We start from the raw sequence: 24,186 nt of genomic DNA, 5'->3' as shown, positions 1-24,186 counted from the left end.
GGCTAAAGCACGGGTAACGCATTTACGATTATTAGACGTAGCATCAAGCAATTAAAAAATAATAATTGGGCACATTTATTGTACACAGATTTTTTAGCTCAAAACTAAGCAAAGCTTGTAATGGGACTTATGAGGTAATAGGCGATTTGACAGTTGACAAAATAGATGTTAAACACTGAGAAAATTCACATGTTTTATTACATCAAACGCAATAATCACTAAAAGAGTTTATCAATAAAAAGTTAAACTTAGAAGTTACTACTTTTTCCGAAACCTTTGTGGGTTTCGGAAAAGGTAGTAACTCACTCAACGTCATATTAACGGTCGCTATTATAACTTCTAAGCGTAGCAATGGGGTTGGCAACTGTCAAAGGTTTGCATAGATGGCGCCATCATAGCTTGCCCCTGTCTCTAGTTTTGTTCTATGAGATTTGGCTTAAAGTACTGGAATCCAGGTCACAAAATTCCCAAAAAAAAACAAGAATTTGATACAATTCTAGGGATTGACAGGGCAAGCTATGATGGCGCCATCTGTTTAATACTTCGACCGGCCAACCCCATTGGTAGTATAGTCAATACCTGAGTTCACTTGGGTCTCTCTCGCTCAGGCTCGATATGCAATGCATCTCTATATCGTTGCAGAGGGTCTACAGCGAACCACAACGTTCATTCGTCTGTCTATTTGCCTCTTTATCGTCGTAAAATGCAAGAGCGATAAAGAGGCAGATAACGAATTTTCGATTCACGATTTTCGCGGTAGGGCCTCAGATACTAGTTAAAGCGACGTAACTCATGCACATTTTCCACTCAAACGCCCTTTTAATTTAACAGAGCAGAGTTCACACATCGTCGACACATTTGACTGACATATCGTAGAACTTATTGCTGTGCCATAAGGCCTACAATTGGTCAGTGTGTTCAGTAATTTTCTTGCGTGGGCGAAACGTGTTGTTATACTAAATACATATATGTCTGGAATAACTAAATGGTATGTGTTTTGCAGATTTTACCGTTGTATTGTTTTGTGACGAAGCCTGTAGCTGATTGTGAGTATTTGTGAGCCTGTATTTGTGTTCACCTGACGAAGCCTGCGTTGCGGATATAAAATTAATTGAAATAGCTGTTATATACGACAGAAAAAGTGACCAAGGCCTATTAATGCCCAGGGCTGGGACCAAATCAGTGACCTCTGCATTCACGGCAGATGACTTAAAGACTTGCACCACACATGCTCTTAAATATATCTTATACCTTTAAACGAGCAATTCTTGTATATATATATATTTCTGTGATCTCGGAAACGGCTCTAACGATTTCGCTGAAATTTGGTATATGGGGGTTTTTGGGGGTATACAATCGATAGTCTTATGTTTAGGGAAACGCGTGTTTTCGAGTTTTCATGCGTTTTTCTTTCGACGCAGAATATGGTCGCTAATTTCGTGTTGTCGGCCACTGACCGTCTGGTCCAGCGGGTTAAGACGCGGACGGCTAGAAACGAGTGTTACGGGTTCGAATCTCGCCCGGTGATTAACTTTTTTTTTTTATGTTGAAGTTTATATATAATTTTTATTGTTTTAGACAAGTTTAATTTAGTAAAAAAATGTAGTTAATGTTTGAGATAACAATATATATTTCACATAAATATGTCTAACATTTACCTATACTGATTTCGTGAATAAGATTTATGCTTTCGAGTTTTTATTTTATTGAGACTTATGAGGCAATAGTGATACACCACCATATTACAATAAATAGTTATAACCGAGCAAAGCTCGGTCGCCCAGGTACTATAATAATAATCATGACTGATAGATATCTAATTGTATAGGTAACCAACAACTTATATTCAGTGTATTTTACCTGTGAAAAACATGTATTGTTCTGTTGGTAATCTTAAATACAGAAAGTAAATTAGACCAATACGTTTCGTACCTCCTATTCGAATCAATGATTCTGGGATAGTTAGAAAGTTGGCATTGCCTACAATGTTTCTAGAAAACAAGTTAAATTATTTTATGAAAATATTTTGATTTGGATTATTTCAAATAGAAAACTCTTGTAGATTAAAGTATCCCTGTTGGGTACTCGTAGATAGGTTTGTACCTATGTAGGTATTGTGAAATGCGGTAAGTACTTTGGTTTTGCGGGCGGGCTTACCCGACAGTAAATTTCTTAGCGTCGTCGGTTATCTATGCTAAACTGCCTGTCGCTGTAAGCGGCGTTTCACCCGTACCAGAGGCAAGTTAACTGTACATTGCTTGTTGTTATTTTTTGCATGTATTATATTTTCTTGAGAAGTTTGGAGACTGATTTGAATTTAATCTTATTTATATGGCAATTTAAATCCATATTTATAAGGACAAAAATATTTCATTTATTTATACTTGCGCATCTTTGGATGCACCACCCCGAAAACATAAACGCTAATATATATAGTTACGTAACAAATCAACACCGAAAGTACAAAAAAAAAACATTTATTTCAGATGGTCTGTGTAATGCCAAAAACTCCGTTCGCCTGAACTCATGTTTTTAAAAGGTACAAAAGAAACCCTTATGGTGCGACTCTGTCCGTCCGTCCGTCCGTCTGTCACAACGCTAAATATCTCGGGAACCACTTAAGCTATCGATTTGAAATTTGGAATAGTTATGGAAAACGCTAACCCAGACACATTGAAAGTATTATTTTGTGAAATTAATTTTCATGATGTTTATAGGTCTGGTTGTTTTACTTTTAACAAGAAAATATTAGAAATCATTTGTATTACCTCATTTGATCACACACTGCATTAAAAATACCAACTTATGTGTCTGTAATATCACCCTGATAGGGTTACTTAATTAAATAAATAAATAAGTAAACTACCCTCTTTTTGAGCATTATTATTAAATGATAGTTTGCACACAACAACGCGAGCTCACCATGATGCTACTCGGTATGGAGTGAAACACATCAAGCAGTTTTCAACTAAAAATACGTGTTTGACCCGTTAAAATTTTGGTTTTTGAATCTCTACACATTTTAAAATGGCATAACTTAAAGACGAAAATCTTGAAGTTAATCTATTATGCAATGATCGTCGGATTACTTTGCATTGGTTTGCAGCTTTGCATTTTTACTGGCACTTGATTTAAACCCGAGAATGCGCGATACTGCTTTTATGGCGTTCGTTGCTACAGATCATTTACTAGTAGATGAAGATATACGAGGCCACTACTCAAATAATTCTTAGTAAACTGAAGTAAATGTCATATAGGAAAGAAAAAAGTGACCAAGACCTCCAGTGCCGAGGGCTGTAATCATACCAGTGAAGTACCTCCATCTTACAGAAAACCGCAGCTAAATAACACTAGACCCTACTGATATTTAGTGTTGTGTTCCTGGGTTGTGTGTGTAGGAGGGGGGGGGGGGGGGGGGGTTTAGGGTCGTCATGTCGGTTGCCGACCCTAACACCCCGCACCCTCATTGAGCTCTGGCACCCTTACTCACCGGCAGGAACACAACACTATGAATATAAAACAATAATCATTATGATGTCAAAATGTATGTTTGGACGGGCCTCCTACATTAGTTTTGTTAAGAAATTCACTCAGTTTCCTAACTAATCTGATATCACTTCTAAGACCAGTATTATATCATGTGTACATTTTATTGATGATGATAATAAATGATAATTATAAAATAAATAAATGAATATTATAGGACATTATAACACAAATTGAGTAAATCCCACAGTAAGCTCAATAAGGCTTGTGTTGAGGGTACTTAGACAACGATATATATAATAGATAAATATTTATTAATACTTAAATACATTAAAAAAAAACCCATGACTCAGGAACAAATAACCATGCTCATCAAACGAATAAAATGCCCTTACCAGGATTTGAACCTGGGACCATCGGCTTCATAGGCAGGGTTACCCACTAGGCCAGACCGGTCGTCGAGTTATGATATAAGTAATATAAATTGTTATAGGATGTAACTGAGAGGTATGGCTCATGGAGTATAAATACTTTAACCGTCTTATATGTGTGGTGACGGCGACGAGTTTTCGTAAACTCTTCAAAGTGTCGAGTCTGTTAAAGTAATCTACAGCCACTGCAGACACTTAATGTCGATCGTAAAAATTGCATTTGGAAACCATTTCTGTTAATCTCTTGAATAGATTGAGTGCATTATAAATATTCACCGAAATCCCTGCAGAGTGCAACGAAATATTTAAACTAGGATTATGCGCAAACATTTTGATTGCGATTATTCGTTATTCTGGGAAGAATGCAAATAGTATAAAGCTACCTAGGAACGTAAAACCTTGTATAAATCCAGTAAGGTTATGTGGGGTAAGAGAAACATAGTTTTTTTTGCTTCTAGGCTAGAGATATAGTAGAAATATTCCCTACAACCTTAGTTGTTTTATTATTCCAACTGATCGTCTAGTCTAGACTAATCTAAAGAGGTTTTGGCCGAAGGGTACCCCAGCTCCGTGACCGGCTTCCTGACACTGCGGGTCACGAAATGCTTCAAAGCCAATTCTCTGACGTCGATTTCTGCCTCAATAGTGTCGCCGCCGGTCTGTCTTTTTATTTGATTGGTTTCAGATTTACAAGTATGATCTTATTTTTTCTCCAAGGGCTCCTGGTAGCACGAATACCTCTCATGTTTCTCAGTAGGCACCCCAAGATATCCTACTCCACGAAGAGATACTATCCCTAACACTTTCTCTGAGGTCGATTCCTGCACTTCTATAGTGTCGTCTGTCTGTCTTTTCTGATTGATTCGCTTCAAGTTTATGATCTTAACTTTTCTCCTAGAGTAATAAAACCAATAAAAAAGGACTCACCCGGATAAGGTTCCTGGCAGCACGGGTAGTACCTCTCGTGCCTCTCAGCTGGCACTCCCAGGATGTCCCACTCCACGGAGGGATAGTATTCCCTGAGGTCGATTCCCACCTCAATAGTGTCGCCGGTCTGTCTCTTCTGGTTGATGTGCTTCAGATCAATCTGAGTGACAAAAAAATGATGATTAGTATTTGAATTCCAGAAAAATATCATTCATATCTTTTTATGAAGCATTTATGTTTTGGTCGTTTTCACCTAGTTAAAGGCTGTGAGCATCGAGGGACCGGCGGAGGAACATTATTCAAAACTTAAATAATGTTTGGAAATGATGATGTGATTTTTCATTCGCATTTGTTATCCCATTAAACTTTACTTTTCAATTGGTGTTTGACGTTTGTCGATAACCCATTGCCATCTTATGGCGCCGGTTCTTGAAAAAAGATCAAGGCTGTCCAAGAGTAGCCTAGGATTTTAAGATGTGGGTAAAAAAAAAACTAAACATATCATGGGTGGATGTACTTATACGATCGATTATGAAATAACGCGCAAGTTCTCACACGATGATTTTCCTGTATAGAAAATGAATAGGATGACATTCTAAGTTAAGTTTCAAGTTCCGGGAATCTCAATGGTACGAGTCAGGATTTCAAACTATGGATGGCTTTTGTCGCCAGGTCAAGTAAAGAGTGAGTAGGTACTAACCATTCTTAGGTATATTAAAAATACCTGGTCTCCATCATAGCTCCAGCTCCCAAACTTGAGGAAGCAGGTCTGCTGGTCGAAGGGGAAGTAGCGAACGTCGATCTCGCAGGAGGATTTGAAGATGGCCGGCGGCGTCCATAGCACCTTTCCCGTGTAGCTGAGCACCGCCTTTGTCATCGTTGTCACCACGTACTCGCCGTCGGCACTGGGGAATGCTATAAATTAGTTAACGAGTCAACCGGCAAATATATCATTTTATATACACATCGAACCAACGTGGCTAAACTATATACAGTGGAACCCCGCTAACTCAATACTCGATAAGATGAAATCCTCGTTAACACGTAATAATATGCTATGTTCGCATAACCTATACACAAATTTTAAAATTTCTATTAGGTACAGTCAGCATCAAAAGTAGCGGATCAAATAACGCTTCATAAGTATCTACCATTCTGTAGCAGCTTAACAAAAAGTGATGTATTTAATATAGAACAATTAAGACTGTAAAAGATATACTTTTGAAATTTATCGAATTATCATATATTTTTATTATTTTTATTTATTAGAATTATATTTATTTTTTATTTATCGAATTTTAGAAATTTATCTATATTTGGAAAAGTTATCCGAAATATCAGATACATTTGGCGCGTTGTTTCATCCGCTACTTTTGATGCTGACTGTACTTTGGAAAGAGGCACTCTCATCTAACTCAGAATTATTCTTTACTGTCATACAAATGTCCATCGACGCCTTTTATTCGCAAAATCATTACGAGTTATTGTGTTGAAGATGTATTCGTAGCAAGTTTACCATGCATTGATTTAAGTGCCGTTATACGTAAATAATCAAACTTAAAAACGGGGTCTTTTGGGCATTGCAATGTATTTGTATGGATTATGTACTTATAGTTCTAATATTATATAGCTCACAGCGTCAACATGCCTGCTAATTGATAGCATCGACAAGAAACGGAATGATACATCAGGCCGTCAAAACAGGCGCGTGGCCATTAATCATCCACGAGCAACGCACGTGCGCTAATCTTACGGGTGGCTGGCCAAGGGATGAGGGGGCAGCGTCATTCAATAAACACATGTAAGACAGATCATGTACCGTTAAAAGCATATAATAGTAGATTATTAACACATTGAGTGCTGGGAAACCGCTCGGTGGGTTCTTTATTCGTAGTCGGTTTCCTATATAAAGCGAGAAAACCCTGGGATCCCAAACGAGCGTAGCGCTACGAAAACGTTGGCAGTTAATGCGATAATCATCAGTTTTTGTGGTAGTCGTTTTCTAGATTATCAGAAGTGTTTAATCCTATATAACAATCTTACGGGTGGCTGGCCAAAGGATGATGGGATAGTGTTATTCAAACAGACCACGTTTTAATTAAAGCATATAGTAGAAACTTGAGAGTGGTAGTTATTTTCTAGATTAAAGAAGTATTTGTGTTTAAACCTAAATAACAATATCTTATGAAATTTACTATTTTTGTAATCTTTGTCACTGTCGAATGAATTTTAGAACTTTAATAAATTATTACTGTAGATAGTCATAATTGGTCCCGCTGAGACGACGATAAAAACGTTATAATGATGAAAACACAAAGATTTAAATCGACCGGGATATGAACCGTTATTACCTTTTTTATTGTTTATGAGCTGAAGCATATATTTCAACGCAGTTACATGCATCCTGTTCACAGGTAACTGGAGAAAGCGGGTGGGTGTCAAAGGGTAGACCGCGCTCGGTCTACCCTCATTCGTGCGCGTCGGCTGCGTTCGCTTTCAATGTTACCACTGGTCGCGTCATATTGCGGTCGATTTAAGTCTCGTGAAACTAACTGAGAATCATTCAAAACTGTCAATCACAAAGATGATTATATTAAAATATTATTTTGTTGAATAATGTGAAAGCCATTTTCGATGCTGCCATAAATATTTAATTTCCACTCCACTGGATTACGCGAAAAGAGGTGACTACCCTTGATTTTTATAATGTAATGTTTTCCCAGGTATTGGCTGTTGTATTTATAATAACTTGTAAGGGCCTACAAAAAACCTACACTGGATTGCCCGTTCCAGCACCACTGGATGAAATTACATGTCCGGTGACAGTGGACAATCTACTGAACCGTTGAGATAGGGACCGTGCGCGTTGGAGGGTCTGCCATCTTGTGGTCTGAATCGGAACCATAAATATGCACATTTACACGTCAAGTGTTTTCTTGTGCATAGTAGGTTCTGCCATCTTGTGGGCTACATCGGAACAATAAACATCACATTTACGCTTCGCGCCAAAAATCTGACAGCTCCTGTGCTGCCTCCTACAGTTCATGCACGCTCTCTATAATATTGTAATTATTAACTGATTGATTACATTTATTATTGCATTGATTTCCGAATTGATTGAAGTTTTATATACCCATTCATATAATGTATTGTAAATATTTAATTTTGATCATAATTGTTGTTTTTAATCAATGATCACAGGGTAATAGATAGATAGATTTTTTTATTGGTACTAATCACCAATAAATAAATCAATCTATCTATTTAATAAATTATTTTTAATTTTTGTTTCAGCCTTAAGTAATACTAACATCATATTTATTGTTTTGTTATATTGTTACTAACCAATGTGTCTGAAATAAAGTTTTCAATTTCAATAAAAATAATGAATTTAGGATTTCAATTTATGGTTATACATTTAGGTATACGTGCTGTATAGCGCTGTATTAGTACTGTTTCCCATGACTTATGCCATTCAACTGCCCGTATGTCCGACCTCTACAAGTGAGTTAGCCCCGGACGGGTTTATGGGACCTGCCACAAACGACGGAAGACCGCGCCGCCAGCCAAATGATTTATTTTTCATAAAATATTAACTTGATTCATCTCCGGACCTTAGCTGAAGTGCGGGATTGATTCATTAAGCTGTTTATTAGCCAGCTTTTTGGAAAACGAAAATATATTTCGGAACTGAACCGGTCAAGTCGAGCGCTTAATTTCCCCTTTTGGTTGAAACGTCAGACGGCAGAAATAGATCACATTTCTGAGAAAATACACCAAGTCTACTTTTACTGTTATCGTTTAATATGCGTTCGAAAAAGCGAATGAGAAGTGTTTTTAGAACTTAGAATGATGTGCGTTGCGATCTATGGAATCAACATTGTTTAAATACATCATATTTTACGACTGCTATGTACTTTTAAGGTTATGTATAGTATTGCACATTCTCGTTGTATTTTTTTTTATCATTACATAATGTAACTAATTTAATGGATGACTGTTATTGGCCTTCTTTTATATAAGCATTGATATGTTTTAGTTATATTCACAGTTGTTCTTATCCTGTTTCTGAACACCAAAAAAAAAATACAGATTTTACCTCTTACCTCAATGACTTTAACTAGGTATACCAACGCATTAAGAGAAATGGTGCTATAAACAGTCCAAGCAGGATACTTCACGTACACTTCTAGCAATAAAATCCTTACAAAGTCATCCTCCTTACGACATGAAAGACGGTACGTTCCCATCGCCATTCCATATTCCACCAGCACTCTCCACTTTACGATATCAATTTGTACGGAATCGACTTTCCATCCAAGGGGGAAAGCAGAGTGCAACTCTGCAAATGGTAGCAAATAAATTCGTTGACCATTCAATTTCCGTTCTGCGCATGGATTGTTTACTGCCCGAAGATTTATTCTTCACTCGCCTCATGCGTAAGAAATTCTATATGTCATGGGCCCGTGACAGTCGGTAAAACTTAAGAAAACCTTATTCCCATAGACTTAAAGTACAGTCTTGTTTAACGGTATGTATTAGACTGGGAAGTATCCGCTCTGATAGATGATTTCAGCAAGATCCTATTACAGTCTAACTTGTAGTTTGAATTTTAACTTTAATCAGATGGAGTAAGGCATAGTTTTTATTGCTACAATCATGAGCTTGTGGTATTCGGCTACATAATGTACTGTTTCGATGTTATGTGTCCTTTCCAAGGATACTGTTTTAGCCGGGACGTACGTACTTTTATTTCTGTAATAAACTTCCTGATGAGTTTCTTACGTAACTTTGTCACGACACTAATCATGTTGCGAGCCTACTGTAGACTAGTCCCTTAATAAGAATCGTGTGTTGAGTTGATGGAATAATTTGGGTTTTCTGAAGGTCGCCGTTACTTAGAAAATGAAATTTATAAACGGAAAATCTTCGTGGTCTTAGAATCGTGTGACGAATTCGCTTATAGCGACGAACCAGATACAACGTCAACATTTTGAGGTCCTGTCGTGGTCAAGTATAAGTATTTAATCTTGGTTATGACTTCTTCTTCTACTTCAATTTCATTTTTGCTACAAGCTTTTTTCGCTGACTGTACTTTTTTTCCACAGGCAACTAATACTCATCGAGACAATTCTAAAAACCCCAAACACAATTAGGTTGCGTTGTTTTATCACAGCGTTCCTATGGCTACCTCTTGTTTCCATCATCAGATCAGCTTGATGGTACTATAATATTGCATTGTCACCCGACTTACATATGTATGCAAATTTTCAGCTTCATCGGAACCGGGAAGTGGGTCAAATTGAACTTGCAAGATTTGTCCCATAGGTACATACAAACAGAGCAAGTTAAATAAAAGCTTGTAAAAGTGACATCATTCAGATAATATTATTTTATGTCAAAATGCAAGTTTTGGACGCGGTCATGCTGAACCTCATCATTTTCATAATGTTGTCCCGGCATTTTGCCACGGCTCATTCAAGGAGCCTTAGATCCGCTTAGCAACCTAATACCAACAGGCACTAGTACTGGTCACAATAGTAACGAGTTAATAAAAGGTTCTTATAATCTAACCTTTGTTTTGTTATATCCAAACAAACAAGGGATTTTCGGTTGTATTGATCATGAAATAATGCAGTCGAAACCGTTTATAATAACATCGAAGCGACCTTTGGATTATAGCGATTATAATAACCAGTAAAGTAAGGACGCTAAGCATGTATAATTTCGTAATTGTACTGTACTTGTACAATTGACCTCTATCGCACGCGCGTAATTATCATTCCTGTCCCTTCCATGATGCCGGCGGTCCATGACTAATACGTGTACGACTAACGTGTTTCGGGTTTTTAGAATTGTCTCGATGAGTATTAGTTGCCTGTGGAAAAAAGTACAATCAGCGAAAAAAGCTTGTAGCAAAAATGAAATTTTTGCCAAAAATTTCGCCCGTGTTTCGCTGGTCAATGCTGGTGGTGGTGGTGATGTACGGACAAGTTAGATCATTTGGATATATAATTTTGACGTCAAACTACGCCTCCAGAATAAATACGTTAACTATCATTCTAGTGTTGTCTGTTACCTGTCCATATAGGATAGAATTTCCATAGAACTTAATTCCATTAAAATTAGACTGTTTGAAACTTCCATAGAATTTTTATGTATACATCATCATCATCATTGGCCTTTAACATCAATTAAATGATGGTTTAAACAGCGCCCATAACATTGCGGCACTTACGTAAATGACTAGTAAGTCCAATTCGAGAGCGGCAGCCGCGACCGCATGGCGGGCAGGAGAATGTCATGCCCGGTGACGAAAGTGGGAAAACAGCGCGCTGGTGTCTCAGTTCTCGCCTAGTGTGAAGGAGTTTAAGCCATGCTTCATCGTGTGCAACTACTCCATCTCCCAGGGTCTTCCTCCAGTGCTCGCGGTCTTCAGCCTCCCTTTCCCAGTCGGTGGGATCGATCCGGAAGGACAACATATCCTTAAAATGAAGCACAAGAAGAGAGAACAGAGGTATAGGCATTGTGAATGTCATCTCGCTTTGTGTGGTAGGGCACAGCCAGTGGATGCCATTCCAGATCTAGAGCAGAGCCCAACTGGAGAAGTACCTCCACCTTACAGAAAACAGCAGCCAAATAACAGTAGACCCTACTCATAGTGTTGTGTTCCTGCCGGTGAGTAAGGTTGCCAGAGCTCAATGAGGGGGGGCGGGTTTAGGGTCGGCAACGCGCATGTAACTCCTCTGGAGTTGCTGGCGTACATAGGCTACGGAGGCTACTTACCATCAGGCGGGCCGTATGCTTGTTTGCCAAATTGCCACCGACGTAGTATAAAAAAAAAACACATTTACATTTATGTATACATTTGTTTTTTTGAACGTGATATAATTCTCCGGTCTCCGCTCCCCCGTCACGGTACACATCATACCGAGTGTTCCGTTGTCGAGTCCATAATGCCCGACATATAAAATATTATGCCGCTTTGACTCTTTGTCTCGTAATATGGTTGCCGTTTTTTGGTAATTTTATTGCGATTTAAAGGGTCTGAGCTTAAATGGCCGGCAATAATATTTGAGTGTGTTTTTGCTAGAATGGAACAAAGGGTTTTGGGTTGGAAGTTGACCTTGATTTAGTTTTACGTTTTTATGTGAGTGTGAAATGCTTACATAAGTACTGAATTTACTAACACTATCGTACAGATGTATCATAATTTTCATAGAACGTTTGAGTGGAAATGAAAAAGGTTTACCTTCGGCTACTTATGTAGTCCAGACGCGGTTTATTTATTTAGTATAAATTTTATTTTGACACTTGGAGAGACTTTACACCTCCAAATTTTATTAGTATTAGTACCTACTTTTACATTGGGGACCTTTTACATCTCCAGATTTAATGTGTTTTTAACCATAGAGACTATACATCTCTATTGTATTGTAGTAATTATTTATTTTAAGATTATTATAATGTAATGTTCCAGGTATTGGGTATTGTATTTATAAATGTTGTTATGTATTTTTCATGTCACTATATGATGTTACTATAAATGTTGTATTGACTTGTAAAAGAGCCCTTGAGGCCTACTTGCAGAATAAATTTATGAATTTTGAATTTAGAAGTGGAGTGAAGTTATAGTAAACATTATGTTTGTTATGTACGAATTTTGAAATTTTGAAAGCTTGAAAATTTTATGACCACGAACGGACATAAAAAAACTAACAAATATAATAATTGTTATATTTGTTATAGTTTATATAGGATAATGCACCATATATTATGTTATGTCTTCCCCATGGCCATAGCAATATCAAAGGGGCCATGCGTAGCTAACCTTTGAGAACCAAACTTAAATCGACCGGGATATAAACCGTGATTACCTTTTATATTGTTTTCGAGCTCCCGATATTTCGACGCAGTTACATGCATCTTGTTCACGGGTAACTGGAGATAGCGGGTGGGTGTCAAAGTTGTGTAGAACGACCACACAACTACACGACGACGACAATGAGCGCGGTAAAAGAATAAAAGGTAATCACGGTTTATATCCCGATCGATTTAAGTCTAGTGAAACTAACCGTGAATCATTCAAAACTGTTTTTGATTACCAATAATACTTGCTTCTCAAAGAACTCCATATTATAATATGTAGGAATAAGGGTATCACCTTAAGGGAATCGCCTCGTTCTCTTGCACGGTCTAGGCAGAAAAATAAAGCTGGATTGGACATTCAGTCTGAAGCGATCCTGACCACATAACGAGGCAACAGCTCTTTAAACCTGGCGGCGGACTATTATTTACTTTTATTATAGGCTTTTGGGAAGACTTGGAGCGAACTCAAGCTGGAAGACCGATCCAGATGGCGGCGCTCTTTGCCGGCCCCTCTGCCCTATCTAGAGGATATAAGATCAAGTACCTAAGTCAATGCCTTATTGGAGTCATTCAAATAGGAGCAGGTGGAAAGTGACAAAGATGAGAGCGCCACTGTAAACATCTCGTTTTCATACAAATTTAAGTCGCCAGTAGCCAAGTCGTTGAAGAGTTAGCTTGGACTGACCCTGGATGTGGTACTTGCACAAATGTGTTAAGTATATACTCGTAAGTGATTTTTTAGTAAGCTTACTTGTTGTAAAGAACGATATCAGGGAGCCAGATGTGTTCAGAGGGCACATACAGTTCCTTCTGTCCGCCGTACTCGTTCGGGTCCCATTTGAACTTGTGGTCCTCCCACTCCTGCAACCAAATAGTATAAGTTACAGCCACAACACTTATACTGGGTGATTTAGAGATCGTGATCTCCAATGTCAAATATGTATTGAGATGGTCATACTGAACACGTTTTCCCATAGGACCGATATGAAAATCGTGAAAAAAAATTGACGTTCATTTCGCTGTGATCCCAGATCCCAATAAGATCTATCTACGATATTTCTAGCGTCAAAGTGACATTGGTTGCCCGAATCGAGCTGCTTCTGTCAATTATACGACATATAAACGATATCTAAATGAGAACTTATCTAAACCAGAACTTATCGTTATCGTATCTTATTCTTCGAATCGGGCCGTAAGTCTGAGTCTTCGCCGACTTGGCAGACAATCAGGTCAGTTCGAGTTTTTGTTATTAAATCTCATTCCAATATGATACTGATCTGTCAGTGTCAAAAGTGAACTTTTTGGTTAAAAGTTGACATAATGCGCAATTCAACAGGTCCTCTTAAGGAGACTGGAACCATCTCATATATTAAAATGATCTCAGATCCATGTTAGAGCAGAATCACATTATATTGTTGGAATTGGCCTAAATGAACGGCTACGCTATACTTGACGTAGAACTTGACGCAGATTGATCGTAGATGGACCAACACAATTTACTAGAAAACATAACCACCCACAATAACCACTAACCCTAACAATGCATTTTTATCTGTATCTTTACACCAAACATACCAAAATTCATTAAATATACAGGAAACTGAATTTATACCCACGCTGTACGCGCGGAAAACAATTTGAGCTGAAATTGCTCGGTTGCATGTCGCAAGGCAATATTTAGCTGCATTCGGGGCACTACATTCTGGGTCTGAGTTCCTTAAATGTTCGTGAAATATACTGTGAAGTGTTGCTACATTAATGCATCGGTTTTACAAAGGAATGTTGTGTTTTAATAACTATAGTACCTGGGCGACTATTTACTGGTTATAACTATTTATTGTAATATGGTGGTGTATAGGTGATAATCTTAACTACATTTTTTTACTAAATTAAACTTGTCTAAAACAATAAAAATTAAAAAAAAATATATAAACTTGAACATATAAAAAAAAAAAGTTAATCACTGGGCGAGATTCGAACCCGCAACACTCGTTTAGCCGTCCGCGTCTTAACCCGCTGGACCAGACGGACAGTGGCCGGCAATACGAAATTAGCGACCATATTCTGCGTCGAAAGAAAAACGCATGAAAACTCGAAAACACGCGTTTTCCCAAACATAAGACTAGATCGATTGTCTACCCCCAAAAACCCCCATATACCAAATTTCAGCAAAATCGTTAGAGCCGTTTCCGAGATCCCAGAAATATATATATATATACAAGAATTGCTCGTTTAAAGGTATAAGATAAACAACACTAAAAGATACTAGAACCAAAGCGATCGCCGAGCGACTACTTCAAATTGTATATTCTATTTTTATTACAACTTCTGATTATGGTTTCACAAGTTTCACCGAGGTCTAACAGAAAGACTGGCTACAGTTGACATGAGCATGTAGCTTTGCGAGTTTTTCTAACTACCGCTTACTTACCTTTATTTGAAACTCAAAACGTTTTGCACACTAGGCATATAACTAGGCCGACGCATTAACACTAACGATATTCATTTCTGCTTACATTTAGGTACTATATGGACTAACTAATGACAGGATTCCATGTGAATGCGACCCCTAAAACTATTATACCGATTCTCCCATTTTTGCCAACCTGATTGAAAACCTCGAAGGCAATGTTTAAAGTTACTTACACGCGTTAAGTTAACTACACGCGAGTAAGGGTGCCTTTCGACCAGAGATGTGCTATGTTTGCTATGCTATGTTTTCATAGCAAACGCAGCCTTAAAGTAAATAATAATACGACTTCTTTTATTGACCGAGCGTTAGCGAACGCCTCCGTTGCAGCTTGGACAATAATGTCAATAATGCTTTCGCATGTCCGGATTTTCTCATCTACAGGTCACATATCTCAAGTATCTCAACTAATTCACGTGAAATTTTATGAGCAGGTTAAATAATTAAGTAAAAAATTGACAATTTCGAAGTCTGCAGCTACAGAGCTGCTAGTGTAAATACTTTTTACAGTACATATGGTGCTACTTTACCGCACTAGTGCGAAAATTAGAATATTACGTTACTGTGTCGAACACTTAAAGGGCCATAATGTACTGTAAAACGTTGTACGATACATGTGCGAATAGGTAATTCGCAACTCGTGTCGATTTAAAACACTCCCTTCGATCGTGTTTTAATTTATCGCCACTCATTTCGAATTTCCTATTTTTCGCACTTGTATCGTAATGTACTATTAAGAGCTTAAGCCTCTGGGCTATGATTCCTTAACTATACTCACATGTTCGAGCCATACGTTGGTGGTCAAGATTTGATCTTTCAAGTTCTGAAACAAAAGAAAGAAAAAATATTATTTTTAATCAAAAAGTCAGTGACATTAAAATTCGGACTTGTATTCTAGTGCAGATAGATACCTAATCTTGAAGGATATATATACTAAACTAACTTTGAGACATTTTGCATTTGAAGGTTAAATTTTTTTGCAGATGACAGCTGTCACCGTACCCAAGCTATTTGAAGTAAGTAGGTCATTTCACGAATGTCATTAATCTTATGTGACAGCTACGAATTAAAAGTTTGAAAAGAGATAAAAGCGAGTTATAATACCTATCACTGTTCAGTAAGTAACATAATACTGCTTTATCTATACACATATTATAAGCTCTCTATATTTGATCACACTGTTTGCAAATTTAATTTCCATTAAAACGTCATCTCGACTGATACTAATGAATGAGGTCAAATCAAATTCTTTTGTTTTTCAGAGATATTCGAAATTGAATTTCATTATTAAATCGACATTGATGTTATTATTAAGTTTGTTCTAACAGGTCAGTTTAACTTTATGCTTACCATAAATTGCGGTTTTTTAACGCATCATAGAAACTTTATGGTATATTTGTGTAGATAGTAAACGCCTCTATATTGGGACTGGCACTAGTAATAGTATAGACAAATCCCGTAAAACAAGTATTTACCATCAGTTTTTAAACGATAATAACATTTTACCATAAACAAGAGCCAAAGATCTGCTTAAGTTTAATTTCTCATTGATATGTGTTAGTTCGAAAATTAATGGCGCCATACATCCCATGACTGGAGCAAAAAAACATAGTTTTAATTTGTTAATAATATTGAAACCCATTGCAGAAGCTTTCATTAAATACATAGAAAACATAAAAGACAAATAGAACATTCAACTTTTAACGCATAAAGCGGTAGAAATTTTAGTCTGTGAAGTATCAAAATTTTCTACTAAATTTCCCATTATTGGTGCCGTTAACAAAGACATGTTAAATTCGCCCCCGGACATCGCAACCAGCAGCACAGAACGTTTCAAAACCTATTCATACATATACCTGAACCTTCAATAACTTCATTAAACGCGACCTGAGGAAAACCATTACGTTGAATGGGATGTACATTAGCAGGGACTCAATAAGAAAAGGCCTCCTGGGTTCGAGGCCTGGTAAGGGCATATGCTTGTGAGCATAGCACAGATATTTGTTCCTGAGTCTTGCATGTTTTCTATGTATTTAAGTATTTGTATATTATATATATCGTTGTCTGAGTACCCACAAGACTATAGCGTTCTTGGCTTACTGTAGGACTTAGTCAATTTGTGTAAGAATGTCCCTATAATATTTATTCATTTATTTTATTATTTCATGATATGATTATAAGGGTCAACAGGTTACAAGTAGCTGCGGAAGATCTTTATTTTAGTGTCTACGGTTACATTTTATTCAGCAATTTTTGCGGAACCTATTAGATGTGGGAATATTGGACAAGTTGAAATTAAGCAGTTTCAGATAAAACTGTGTAAGATTGTCCTCCTGTTCTTCTGACCCTAAAGTTGTGTATGAGTTAAATATAGCACATTATTGCTGGTGAATTCAGATGGAACATTTTTATGGCAGATGTCGATATGTGCCTCCTTAAGACGTGTAAACAAAAGGAAGGAATGGATTTCAGCCCTGTAATATATGTACTTAACATGGCGATATTGTTGACGGAGCAAGCGTTAGAACGAATGCATGAATGAATGCCTATATTACTGTTGGAGTTGCCAACACTCGGCGCTCAACAGTAGCAATGATTCTGGTTAAGAAATTATACAAAAAGAGGATCAAAGGTAATCTAAAATGTAGTGTGTAGTAAAGGGAATCTAAAATTAACTATGTTTTATTTGAACTTACTACTGAGATTATTGTATACGATTTCGCCAGCTTAATAAATTTTGTTTTTTAACTAGTGAAATCATTGTTATGGCAGGTGTCCGGTCTTTGCAATAACCCAGTCTCATTGTCCACCCAAGCTTCAATCCATAGACCGTTATACTGTTCACTTTTTCTACAATAGTCCCAATGCCTGCTGAGACCGGTTCATGAGAATCATGAGTGTCTATTGCTCTACCTGTGAACGGGTCCCAGCAGGCATTCTACATGACATTAAAGCTCTTCAAAGGGCATCTACGTGTTGGATCTATATTCCCACGCAAGCCTATCCAAAGACCGGGATTTATAGGCCCGTGAAAAAGGAAATATATTTTATTGTTAATTGTAAATATACGATACAAAATTCCGCGCCGGAAACAAACGACTCCGCCAATACATCACTGCTAGATCAACGCTAACTAATTAAACAGGATAAACTGCACTTTTACAACAGCCATAAATTATGCAGGCCCCTTGCATTCCGTATTCAGATTGATTACGCGAGTGCGAGCGAGAACTGGACTGGATGTCTTTCGATACCTCCCGGGCGGGAGGTATGAGTGGCCGTGTCTGCCGTTAGGCTGCGACGGCTGTAGCGGGTCGCTCCCCACCGAAGTGGGGAGGTTATTTCACGTCTTTTTGTGGACGTGTGTGCTGCTGGTGATGATCAGCTCTTCGCTACCGTTACCCAACCCCACAACCCCTAGCCTGATACCGTTTGAGCGGGGCCAGGTTTGGGGGCCATGTATGACACTAATTAGCATGTTAACAAATATTTAGTTTTAGTTAAATTATTAATTGAGTAGCAAATATAATATCATATACCCGATATACGTTGGCCTTCTGACTGTATACTTCTTTCTTTATACTTTATTCTTTCTTTATTGCATCCATGGTTTGTACAGGTGTTACATACTCGTAGTAGTTGTGAGTTTCACATGGACCCTGATAGGGTACAGCAATAGTCTTAAATCTATGTTATGTACTTAAACGAGGTTTTATAACAATGGTTAGTTGATTTTATACTATTCTATTCTATACTAATTCCAATTTTAAATTTTATGTCAACAAATTCATTCACAACTAAGAGATAATATTATTACTATATGTATAACATTGTATTCCATCTCATTATAAAACGGTAAACAATAAATGATTTCTATTCTATTCTAATGTAAAAACGTTCATACTGCATACGGTTCTATAAACTCGCTCGTGCTTCTCAGGCGATTGCAATAGCTGAGCTCGATGGGGTCGCGACCATTCGTTTACATTGTGACATCATTTTCCTTTACATTCGAAAGAGTGGAAAAATAAGCTAGGGCTATCAAACCGCACTTCAATAAAACGAATAATAAAAGAAGTTTATAATTCAATTTAATAGACGAAATGTAAATTTTCGATTAATTTTTCATAAAGTGAACGTTTTCATGGTAAACATCACAAAAAATAGAACCAGTAGAATATTAGTATTTTAAAAAGAGCCCCAAGAGCCTGGTAGACTTGGTCCCCCTGGGATCAAAGCTCCCAATTAGGGGTCAACAAGTCTCCCTAACACCGGGGACACTTGGTAAAAGTCTACAGTATGGCATTTCATTAAGTATTGTTTTATATTGTTGCACAATTCTGTTCGAATTCAAAGTATTAATAAATATATATACCAAATAGTTATTCTGAATCGTATGGTCTATACAGTTTTTCAATACTGCAAATGGTTAAAAAAATTCAGAGTAAAATCAAGAAGGGTGATAAACCCTATAGTATGTAAAACTTCTACTCGCTTTAATTTCTTCGTATCAAAATTTAAACTTAAATATATGTAAGTTGAATGTCCATATCATCCATTGTCATTGTCATTGTTTTGTCATTGTCATTTTAAAATGAGAGCCTAACTTCGATTCGGCTGGATTCGTGAGGTTATTAGCCAATTTTAAGTAGGTTCCAGTAAGAGGTAACCCCTAGATACTTACACAGGATAGTCGAGCCCAGTTCGGTTCTCGGGTCGATAGCTGGCTGGTTGCCAACTGTCGTCAAATCACCATGCGTAATGTTCGTCTATTTTGGTCGCCTTTTGAGAAGATATCTACTGCCTATGTATAACAACGGTACGTGACGTTGGCAATAATACATGCTAAGCTAAGAATATTAGTAAAGATGTGACCATTACACCATAAAAAGTGCGATGCAACTACCCGCTAACTTCACTCCGTGGAGAAGTGTCATGGAGAACGGGTGGGTGGCAGAGTACATGAGTAACAACAGTTGTTTCATTTCACCACCCAGTAGACAACGAAGCCTAATAGACGTCGCAACAGACAATGGTAGTCAGATCTTTCTGGCAGACATGTCAGGCAGACAAGTAAGGCATAATATATGCCTAATTCCACCATCATCCTCGTTGCCGTCGATGTATCAGTCAATTTCCTTGATAAAATGGGTGTCATTCACCGCTGCATTACTGCTGCGATAATGACGTTCATTCTGTTACCTTTAGTTCAAAAATTTGTCTCCCAGAGAGTCTGCCAAAGAGATTTAACGGACATATTTCTCCTTACAAGTCTTAATTAGATTTTTTTATAGTACTTCGGTGGAAAATAAGCTAACGACCTGCCTGATGGTAAGCAGTTTCCGTAAAATATGTACGCCTGCAACTCCAGAGGAGTTACATGCGCGATGCCGACTCTAGCACTCCGCACCCTCGCTGAGCTCTGGCAACCTTACTCACCGGCAGAAACACGACACTATGAGTAGGGTCTAGTTTTATTTGGCTGCGGTTTTCTGCAAGGTGGAGGTACTTCCCCAGTCGGGCTCTGCTCTAGATCTGGAATGACATCCACTGGCTGTGTCCTACCACACAAAACGAGATAACATTCATAGTGCCCATACCTCTCTTTTGGACGTAGTTTAAGGACATACCCGGCGACATACCCGGGTTCGGGTGGTTTGCTAGTATAGGTGATATTACAGGCCTTTAGCTGCTCTGAATCGGAACGCAATAGCCTTCTGCAGGAGTACTAGATGTTAATTACAGTGTGAAGCTTTTGTGCTTACCAAGCGTTCGCTGGGATTATTTTGGCTGACCGTGTGGGCAATTTGAACGCATATTTAACATCAAACTGAAATATAAATGATGTCATTTAGTTATAATTTAGCTCCTTTCTCTCGTACATGTATTGGCGCGAGCCAGACGCACGGGCAAATGATATCAAAATTAATTTTGATGCCAAAATGTAAGTTCGAATTGGCCTCCGTGTGCTAGTCGAACGCAGGGCTTAAAATGTGATTGGGTCAAACACATTTTAGAAAAGGTACTTCTGTCTGTGAATACTTTAAAAGCTAAAGACCTAGTTATTTAAATATCATGTCTATATAAATTGCAATACCGCAGTCATAAATGTGTTTTGTACCGACTTATGGCGAAAGAATGATTTCGAAAAACATTTAATTATCTCTGAAACAAGGACTAAATATTACCAGGAATGCTTAGTTAAAATGTCTCGCAATGCCCACGGGCACCTTGTATATTTATATGTATGTCTATTTGTATTCCTTATATGTGTATGTTTATTCACTGTAATTGTGTGTGTGAATGTAGGCTTCATAACGGTTTAGCAACACCTAAACCGCCTGATGGTGAGCAGTCACTGTAGCCTATGGACATGGACATGTTGTTGCCGACCCTTTAAAACTTGTACACTCCTTTTTCGATTTTTGATTGTCTAGTCTCTCGAGAAAACCTCTGCAGTTTAAAGTTGATAAATAAATAAATAATAAATACTTGGGGACAATCTTTCACAGATCAACCTAGCCCTAGACTAAGCAAAGATTGTACTATAGGTACTAGACGACAATATACATACATATACAGGGCGTCCCAAGACTATGGGACATCAAGGGAAAGTAAACTTAAATATAAGACATAGGATATTTAGCTAAAAGGAGACTTTATTTTATTTTCAAAACTGAGTAATACTGCATTCAAAGATTTAAAAAAATATAAGTTACTTTGTGTGAAAAAAAAACATCCTGTATTTTTATGATGCCAATCGAAAGAATACATAAAAAATAAGTCATCTCAGAACTATGATATCGCAAAAGAAATGAATAGAGTAAAATTTTTGATTAAAATTTTAAGATTCGGTTTAATTCCCAGAAAAAGTAAGCAATTTTCAATTTTTTTTTTTAGAAATTCTTTGATTGCAATATTACTTACTTTTAAAAATAAAATAAAGTCTTCTTTCAGCAAAATATCCTATCTACGATATTTAGGGTACTTTCCCTTGATGTCCCATAGTCTTGGGACGCCCTGTATAGATAAATACATACTCATACCCAGAAAACATCCATGACTCAGGAACAAATATCTGTTCTTATAGCACACACAAATAAACAAATAAATGCCCTTACTAGGATTCGAACCCAGATCGGCTTCATAGGCATGGTCACTACCTACTAGGCCAGACCAATCGTGATATGTAAACTTTGAATTGGCCTCTAGGGGCTATAGGTAACAAACCGTAGCATAAGTTGTTGAATTTGGGTGCATTTCGCGTGCATCCGACCTGATTTGTGCGGGAGGCTTTGTGGACTAGCGATGTGAACTCACCTATTACCGGCACACGCAGCATACATGATATTTACCAATGGTATCGTTTACTATTTTGTATCACACTTGCTCGTAAACAGTACTATTGTATGCCAGCATACGATAGAATGAGCGGTAATAGAGTTATTTTAATTTCACTATGCCCATGGGCATATATTTTTAATTATATCACTAATTTATACGAACGAAGTGGATATAAATTAGTTTTACTTTTAAAATATTGACGTTTATAATTTAATATTTTTTTATGTTTAAAAATATTTAATGTGATTAATTTAATAGCCGTCTTAAATATTTTTTTACACAATTTTCATTTGTGGATGGATCTGTGCCTTGACGATATGGCGGACGAATGTTTGAAATGTCACCTAATTTAAGAATTATTTCGCTTAATTTTTTACACAAATGAACCATAATTGTACCACGGGCGGTACAAGAATTACGAATTCGTAACACTTGTTCCTAAAGTCTTGTTTACCGCCCTTAATACACAATGTACTATTTTATTACACTTGATAACAAGAGAGAGCTTCTGTAGTACCTAGGTACCAGTTATACTGATCTTCTGTTATTTTTCTATGAGATAATACAGCGTGTATTTTTGATACGAACTCATAATCAAAGGGCAGTTAGTTTAGGCTGTAATTAACACACTTTCATAGGTTGTATAAAAAATGGACGACTTTTATTTTTTCATACAAAATAATTCAGCAAGCAATGTATCACTACTTTGTTCTAACTCAAAACGTCTCATTAATGACGCGACGTCACAACTATCACAAGTGATCATGATGTACGAAATATATTGTTGGGAATCATGGCATTTAAGCAACACAAAGGTCAGAAATGAGAGTTAAAGTCTGACACTCGCACTCAACGATTGAAACGCCTCTAACAAAATGATAATGTGATGTGACGTCACATCATATAAGTCTGTCCTAAATGTATCGAAGATCAAGGAAACTGTCATTTTGACCCTGAAATATTGCGTTCATGTGTATAGTTGTCATACAATTTATTTTTCAATAAAATGTATGGAATCGTATGGTACCGTTTTTTCTATTTTTGAAAGATAAAAAAAAATTGAGACCTTGGAGCCTTGTATATTTTCAATCAATCAATCATTTATTTATTTATAATCGCAATATAAATTATTGAATTCCACTTTCTTATAATGGATGGCTCATTTTCTATCCATTTAACTAAATTTTGTTATAATATTCAACATATGTCAAGTACCCAATTCCCGGGGACATTTTTGAATTCTATCATCCTTAGGCCTGGGGATTTCAACATTTTCCGGGGAATAAAGTTGCTTTTATGTTTTTTGAAAACTGAACAAATCAAAACCAATGCAACCCAACAGGGACACCAATTAAATATGATTTAAATTGTATCGAACTGGATAAGTCCTATAAGAAGCACCTTGGGCCGTACGAGGTTAGACAGACATTTATAGTTATTTCAGTTCGTTGATAAAAGTGTCGGTGTATTCTCGTTTATCTCCACCGGGCACAGATGGGAATAGGCGCTACATAGACATCATTCCCATCTGTGCCCGCCTCTTGTGTGGCGGTAGTCACGTGGCGCGGGCACACAAGGGAATACTTACACCAAAATGTCTCAGTACCCCTAGTGTAACTTTGATCGACATCATAACGTGACGAACGCGTTTGCGTTAAG

General features: G+C 37.3%; 1 protein-coding gene across 1 annotated transcript in view; it reads right to left on the bottom strand.

Annotated features, from left to right (window-relative positions):
- The window catches only part of LOC133526928 (acetylcholine receptor subunit alpha-like 2), a 51,449-nt gene that overhangs the window by 14,113 nt on the left and 13,150 nt on the right, over positions 1-24,186 (bottom strand). The window contains exons 2-5 of the mRNA XM_061863788.1: positions 15,962-16,006; positions 13,465-13,574; positions 5,569-5,749; positions 4,845-5,004 (exon numbers count right to left, since the gene is read on the bottom strand). Of these exons, the coding sequence (XP_061719772.1) occupies positions 4,845-5,004; positions 5,569-5,749; positions 13,465-13,574; positions 15,962-16,006 (496 nt within the window). The remainder of the gene's footprint in view (positions 1-4,844; positions 5,005-5,568; positions 5,750-13,464; positions 13,575-15,961; positions 16,007-24,186) is intronic.

This window comes from Cydia pomonella, chromosome 17 (assembly GCF_033807575.1).
Source record: "Cydia pomonella isolate Wapato2018A chromosome 17, ilCydPomo1, whole genome shotgun sequence".
NCBI lineage: Eukaryota > Metazoa > Arthropoda > Insecta > Lepidoptera > Tortricidae > Cydia > Cydia pomonella.
This window is presented reverse-complemented; position numbering and strand designations above follow the sequence as displayed.